Below are 7,371 nucleotides of genomic sequence, written 5' to 3'. Positions count from 1 at the left end.
TCAGTGGGCACTAGGACCACCCTGCCCCACTCCCCGGCCCTGTCTCACCATTGCACCGCTGACCGTAGCTGCAGGACCGAACGACTCCCCCCAGAGACAGTCTCAGAGGGAACCACGTCTAGTGACGAAAGAGGAAGTGTTAGTATTGGTACCGGGACTGGAAATGGGACTGGGACTGGAACAGACCGGCCACCGGACTCTGACACAGACCATACCACTACAAAGGCATCCAACTGTGACCAGGAGGATCCATGGGTGGGATATGGGAACGGAGCAGGAAGGAGGGAGAGGGAGTGGGAGAGAGAGAGGGAGAGTAGAGGGAGGGAAATGGAGAGCAAAGAGATGGAGAGAGAAAGAGTATGGGAGAGAGAAAGGGAGAGGGCAGAGAGGGATAGAGACAGGGTAGAGAGGGAGAGAGAGCGGGAGAGGGTTGAGAGAGAGAGGGAAAGAGAGAGGGTAGAGAGGGATGGAGAGCGGGAGAGGGTTGCGATAGAGAGGGAAAGAGAGAGGGTGGAGAGAGAGACACAGGGAGGTTTTGTGAGTCTGGATATATGCAGTAACTTGGTGGGACTGGGGGGGAATGACAGTGGTACTGGGATGACTCCCCACCAACACAGAGAAACTGGAGAGAACAAAACCGACAATCACAACAACCCTCCAACCCACAACCCACCCAAAATCCTGCCTGTCTCTGGCAAACTAGAGCAGGTATGTTCCTCTTCTCAAACAAGTACTGTATGTGTGTAGCTATAGGGTCCTGTGGCTTATTGGCATATTGGGTTAGCTCACAATTACATCACAGCAACACGTATATGCTGCTGTATCATTATATCATTGCAGTTACATTATGACTTCATAATTACACATTTACATAAATACTTTTTTTTCTTATAACAACTGATGAAATAGAATGGTGAAAAGGTCTTACAAATAATTATTGGCACAGTATTTGACAATGATTTATATTGTCTACTGATTCAAGACAGTAATGTAAAGGCTTTAAAGTGTTGTTATGCTAACAGTTTCCTTTCCAGTTTCTTTAGAACTTTCTTTACTGATATCCCTCTATGCAAACCGTTTTTCTCCCCCTCTATCTCCCTTTCTCTCTCTGCCTCTTCCTGGTTTTCAACCCTCCAGAACAACTCGGGGCTGGTTCGTCCCTCTGCCTTCAAACCAGTGGTTCCCAAGAGCTTTCATTCCATGCAGAACCTCTTTGGCCCAACCAGTGGGGGTGGATGTGAGGGTAGAGGTGCGGGGGGGCAGAGAGAAGGAGGAGCAGGGGGAGGAGAACTAGTGGCAGTTCCAGAGGCCCTCCTCCTAGACCAGGACAGCCCAGGGATGGGCAGATGCCTGGCAGAGGGAGCAGGAGGGGGTAAGAGTAACAGAGGGGTCCATGGAGGGATGTCAGCTTCGGGGAGGAACTCTCTAACTAGCCTGCCCACATATGCAGGCTCTGGTTTGTGCTATGGGCCTCAAGAGGCCCTGGGGTCTCTCAGTGCTTCTACCAGCAATATCAACAGACTAGGGACCACAGCTGGAGCTGCAGTGGCTCTGGAAAAGCTGGAGCAACCAGGCTACCAGGTGGGTGCATTGCTTGCTGCTACGCAAATGGGATTTTTTAAACGTAATGAAAGCCACTGCAGTCGACTCCTGATGAGTGCTAACATCCTTTTAGTGCAGTGCAGATCACCAGCAGCAATTCATGTACATTTGTTTTACTTTCTCTGGGTATCTGCATCTATCCAGTTTGGTACACTATCATACCAAAGCCACAGCAGGAGTGGATTGTATATAAATGTATGCAACAATTCCAGAACGGGCTGAGTGCCTTGTACAGTGACTGCTCCTCTTTAGTAAAGAGCTCCTCGTCCTATCAGCAGCTGAACCACCTGGGGGACACCCCAGCACCCCAACGTCCCACTCCTTCCTCTGATGATGTCATCCAAGACCTGGAGAACCGGCTCTGGGAGAAGGAGCAAGAGGTGAGAGCTGAAAGATAATTTTGGGGTCAATGTTCATGTGTGATTTATTTTCATAGATTTCATGAACGTAGCAATAGTCATTGCTCTGGGTTAGTCCCAAAAATCCTGTCCTCTTCTGTCCCCTTTTTCATCTCTCCTCCCCTTTCCCAGGTGCAACACATGTGTCGTAACTTGGAGCAGAGCGAGGCCGCCATCGTCCAGGTGTTTGAGGAGAAGCAGCGTGTGTGTGAGAGACAGATGGATGAGCTGGGGCAGAACTACGCCTCCCGTCTGCAGCAGGTGACCACACATTCCACAGCAGCGGTAACCAATAACAGTCTACCAAATGTTGATACTCTCTTCCTCTGTGTGCAGGTGACCCGTCGCGCCCAGCGCTCCCAGAATGCCCTGCAGGCCCAGATCACCCGTCTGTCGCAGGACAAGCGACGTCTGCAGGAGGAGATGGCTGCCCTGCTGGCCCAAAGAGAGGATCTGGAGAGGAAGTGTCTGCACTTCAGGATGGAACAGACTGACATACTGCCACGCCTGGATGAGACCAAGTGGGAGGTGTGTTTGTTTGTGTGTGTGTGTGTGTGTGCGCGCGTGTGTGTGCGACTTTGTGAACAGCCTCCTCATAACACTGACCTACTATGTGTGGTCCAGGTGTGTCAGAAGGCAGGGGAGATCTCCCTGCTGAAGCAGCAACTAAGGGAGAGCCAGGTGGAGCTGACCCAGCGGGCGGGGGAGATGGTGGCCCTCAGGGGCCAGCTGAAGGAGGCCAATTCCCAGCTTAGGGACCGGGAGGAGGCCATGCTGGGCCTCAAGAACTCATATAGCTCCAAGAGCCTGGAGCTGGAAAGCTGCCAGGGAGAGCTGAGGAGGACGCTGACCGAGGTACCTGTACCCTGTTAGGTTCTTATTTTTCAGTAAATAGCCCACGGACACTAGAGAAGCTTTAACCAAGTTTAATTCTTCCCAAAGGTGCTGTACAGCTGTAATACGACTGCAAAAATTTCTCTCCATCACAGTTATATACATCCTACTTAAAACACTCCCTCTTTCCAATCCTTACAGTTTATGCCCAACTGGAAGAAGGTAACCAGATACTAAACCCTGATTACTCCCTTAAGGGGAACTGACCTCACCCCTCACCTCCTGACCTTAACCCCTCCTTCTCCTAATCCACAGATAACTATCTGTCTTCCCTATATCAACACTTCGCTCACCTCTCCTCCATCAAACACATTCCAAAGCCTTCTGGCTTTCTACAGAGGACACTTAACTTCTGACATAAAACCCATTCTTTTCCACTCTTTCTATTCAAGGCTTCTTCTCTATCATTTATTTAATATCTCAATGTTCAAAGTTTAGCTGATTCCAACAACCCATACACATAGAAACCTGTAAGTCACCTATCTGATGACACTAACGTGTACACTACAGTAGATGAGTTATCCTGTCCGTTCAGAGTTAGGGATGGAAGTGAAACTGAACCATGCACACACATATTGACAGACTCATACTATTCCTCATTCCCTTTGTCAGGTGTCTATCCTGAGGGAGAAGCTGGGTGTGTTTGAGGCTGAGGTGCTGGGTCTTCAACAAGCTCTGTGGGAGATGGGCGGAGGGGTTGATCCTGCCATAACCAAAACCCTAGGAGCTGTGGGGCTACTCCCACCCTGGGGGGCACTCTACTGCCCCCGAACTCCCCCAGAGCCCTCGTCCACCCCTCTCACCCCCACCTCAGATGCCCTGCTCAGCCTCCAGAGTGACGAGGCAAAAGCCCAGAGGCAAGAGGTGCAGAGAAAAGAGAGGCAGCAGCGTGAAAAGGCCCAGTGGCATGACATGCAACAGCGCCAGGAGGCCCACCAGCACCTGAAAGCCCATCTATATCAGGAGGCTCATCTCTACCAGGAAGCCCAACTGCGCAAGGAAGCTCAACTTCATCAGGGGGCCCACTTGTGTCAGGGGACCCACTTCCACCAGGAGGCCCAGCATAAGTGCCAAGAGACCCAGGTGGAATCAGGGAACCTGCGTGAGCAGCTGGATCAGCTCCAGGGGACCTTACGTCTAGAACGTCAACAGAGAGAGCGCCAGGCCCTTAGTTTCGACCAGGAACGAGACAGCTGGATTGACGAGAAGGAGCATGTGCTGAAATACCAGGCACAGCTTCAGGTCAGCTATGTGGAGACTCTACAGAAGAACCAGGCTCTGGAGCAACAGGTGGGACAGCTGGGGTCCAAACCCACCCCCACCCCCCCATCCTCCAGCTCCCCTCCCCCACCACCGGCCCTGTCAACCTTCCCTCCCATGCCCTCAGTCCCTCTCCCTGCTCCCCTTGCCCAAACCCTCTCCCCACCGCCTTGTGAGGACGTGAAAGTTTCCCCTTCCCTCCTCCAACTGCCCACCCCCTGGGCCGGACCCTCATGTCTAGAGAGGATAGAGTCCACTGAGATTTAGAGAGGCTCCATTTTATTTAATATCAACTTGATTACAAACTACACAATTGGATAGGCTACAAGACAGATTAAACTACAACGCAGAACTGCACAATGTATAGTGAAAACAACCAATGCAAACTGAACAGCAGAGAACCATACAATAGAGTTTAGACTATGAACACAAACTATAAAGAGCATAGAACTACAAAAAAAAACATAAACTGAACTGCTACACTGTAGAATGCAATATAAACGATCATTGACATGGTTTAGGTTAAATGTTGAAATTCTTTGCCTTTAATGTAAAGTATCCAGGCAGTCTTGGTGGGAAGCAGTGACACTTAAAGGGAAGCAAGGATGGCACCAAAAGTTTCAAGACAATAACATTGTAGCTTGATAACGTTATTCCTCTGGAAGGTTTAGTGCCAACCTGGAGGGTAGTTTGCCAAATTGCATGTCTATGGTAATGAGACATGTGGTCAGGAGATAAGAAAATCATATTTTAAGAAGATTTTAGATGATAATCAAGAGTGATGTTTTGGAGAATGTGCTTGTCTTTGGCATTTCTGGGGTGATGATACTCTCAGGTGTGTGAGGGGATGTTTTTGGAGACAGTGGTTAAAATTGGGGATGAAGACTCACAAGTAGTTTTTAATATGAGGAAATTAGGAAAATAGTGGTAAAGTTGATTGGTAGTTGGTTGGTTCCGTTTCAGAAAATATCCTCAAATGGCTTGAGATTAAATGTAATTGACTCTGAATGGTTCTTAGTGTGGCGTAATTGGAGAGCCTGGCTCTCTGACACTGCAAACCGTCTGCGGTACCTAAAGATGAACACAAGGGGTCAGCATTAAGTTGTGTCAGGGCTAGAGCCCAACTGATTATATAGGTTCACTGATATCATCTGCCAATAGTGGCCTTTTAACACTATATTGGTATTGTCCGATAACTCCAACGATAACCGATATTCAAGAAATAGTGTGAAAGAAAAGGGAATCTAATGCATATCTGTACACTTGCAGCCATTCTCATGGTGTGTCATTATTGTCACAATGTATGAAATCAACATTTGAATCATAGTTATTAGACAATTTTGGATGGCTATTTAGGAGAATTCAGTGTGGAAAAATTACACTTTTTCATATTGTATCGGTATGTTTTGCGGCCCCCAAGCTCTTGACAGGGCTCCCCACCAGCAGAGAAAATGAGGAGGAGGAGGAGGTCAGACAGAATGTGGACATGTTTATTCCAGTATATCAAGATAGTAAGACACTACCTGTGAATATTTTTTTAAAGATAATTGTGACTATTATCATCATTATTATTCTTGTGAATCGGCAGAGTGTTACAAGCTTTTCTTTAATGTTTTTTTTTACTATATATATGAATGCTATATGACTCTACTACATGGTACAACCACATCAACCATCTCCAAAGCCATTGTTTGTTGACTTTTAATGTTGTTGATATCAGTGTAATTAATATATTGTTTTAGAGAGCGAATTGTTATTTACATTTTTTATATTTATGTTACTGTAATGGCTTGACAAGTCTTTCCTGGATAAATCAACATTATTTAGTCTCCAGTGCTTGTCTGTAATGATTAGAATATCAATACAAAGGAAATAAAATGCTTCTCTCTTAAATATATACAGTACTTACATAAATATGGATGTGATATATCAGCCGGTATATATCAGTCAATATACACTACCGTTCAAAAGTTTGGGGTCATTTAGAAATGTCCTTGTTTTTTAAAGAAAAGCAACAACAAAAAATGTCCATTAAAATAACATGAAATTGATCAGAAATACAGTGTAGACATTGTTAATGTTGTAAATGACTATTGTAGGTGGAAAAGGCTGAGTTTGAATGGAATATCTACATAGGTGGGTTCGATTACAGGCTGAAAATGGCCAGAAACAAATACCTCTCTTCTGAAACTCATCATGCTATTATTGTTATTGGAAATGAAGACTTTTCCATGCGAGAAATTGCCAAGAAACTGAAGATCTCGTGCAACGTTGTGTACTGCTCCCTTCACAGAACAGTGCAAACGGTCCCTAACCAGAATAGAAAGTGGAGTGGGAGACCCCGGTGCACACTGAGCAAGAGGACAAGTACATTAGAGTCTCTATTTTGAGAAACAGACACCTCACAAGTCCTCAACTGGCAGCTTCATTAAATAGTACCCGCAAAACACCAGTCTCAACATCAGCAGTGAAGAGATGACTCCGGGATGCTGGCCTTCTAGGCAGAGTTTCAAAGAAAAGGCCATATCTCAGACTGGCAAATAAAAATAAAAGATTATGATTGGCAAAAGAACACAGACACTGGACAGAGATATGGCTTTTTCTTTGCAACTCTGCCTAGAAGGCCAGCATCCCGGAGTCATCTCTTCACTGCTGACGTTGAGACTGGTGTTTTGCTTTTCTTTCAAAAAACAAGGACATTTCTAAGTGACACCAAACTTTTGAACAGTAGTGTAAGTCAATATATATATATAGCAGTCAATATATATATATCAGTCAACTTTTGCATCTATTATAATACTGCTGTTGACACACACACGTATTCAGTTTTTTCTGGGAATATCTTTTCTAGCACAGTTGTGGTTACATCAATATAAATATAACAGAATATTGATCAGTGGCTCAGCTGGAGCTTTTTAGACTTGAAGAATGAACAAAGAATTGCAGGTTCCGTTGCAATTTTTTATTTTTATTGTACGCTTGTAAATGTAAAACACAATGGTTCATCTGACAGTCAATGTCTGCTTACTGTCACTATCTGTCTGTTGACATTTACTGTCTGTCACAGCCTGTCTGTCTCTCTATCGGTCTGTCACTCTTCTTCTTACCACCACAGCAGAAGGACATAGAGAGGGCAGCATACAGACGGGTACTAAATGAGGGTCTCCTGGGCTTCCCTGACTGCAGCAGAATCATCTGTGCTTCTACATCTGCATTG

The 7,371-nt window shown here is 46.0% G+C and overlaps 1 protein-coding gene across 3 annotated transcripts; it reads left to right on the top strand.

Moving 5' to 3' along the window:
* The first annotated feature begins 480 nt into the window (after nucleotides 1-480).
* LOC112262605 (leucine zipper putative tumor suppressor 3-like) lies at nucleotides 481-5,965 on the top strand. Of its 3 annotated transcripts, XM_024438244.2 has the most exons (7): nucleotides 481-708; nucleotides 1,138-1,581; nucleotides 1,878-1,982; nucleotides 2,133-2,261; nucleotides 2,337-2,528; nucleotides 2,625-2,855; nucleotides 3,507-5,965. In XM_024438244.2, exons 1-7 carry the CDS (start codon nucleotides 598-600, stop codon nucleotides 4,419-4,421), a joined length of 2,127 nt encoding a protein of 708 aa, XP_024294012.1. In that variant the 5' UTR covers nucleotides 481-597; the 3' UTR covers nucleotides 4,422-5,965. The 3 variants fall into 3 exon arrangements, with proteins under 3 accessions (XP_024294012.1, XP_042187320.1, XP_024294011.1); XM_042331386.1 differs by having other exon boundaries at nucleotides 1,881-1,982; nucleotides 2,133-2,528; XM_024438243.2 differs by having other exon boundaries at nucleotides 2,133-2,528.
* The last annotated feature ends 1,406 nt before the right edge of the window (nucleotides 5,966-7,371 follow it).

This window comes from Oncorhynchus tshawytscha, linkage group LG12 (assembly GCF_018296145.1).
Source record: "Oncorhynchus tshawytscha isolate Ot180627B linkage group LG12, Otsh_v2.0, whole genome shotgun sequence".
Taxonomy (NCBI): Eukaryota; Metazoa; Chordata; class Actinopteri; order Salmoniformes; family Salmonidae; genus Oncorhynchus; species Oncorhynchus tshawytscha.
Note: the sequence above shows the minus strand (reverse complement) of the source record. Positions and strands in the feature narration are given on the sequence as shown.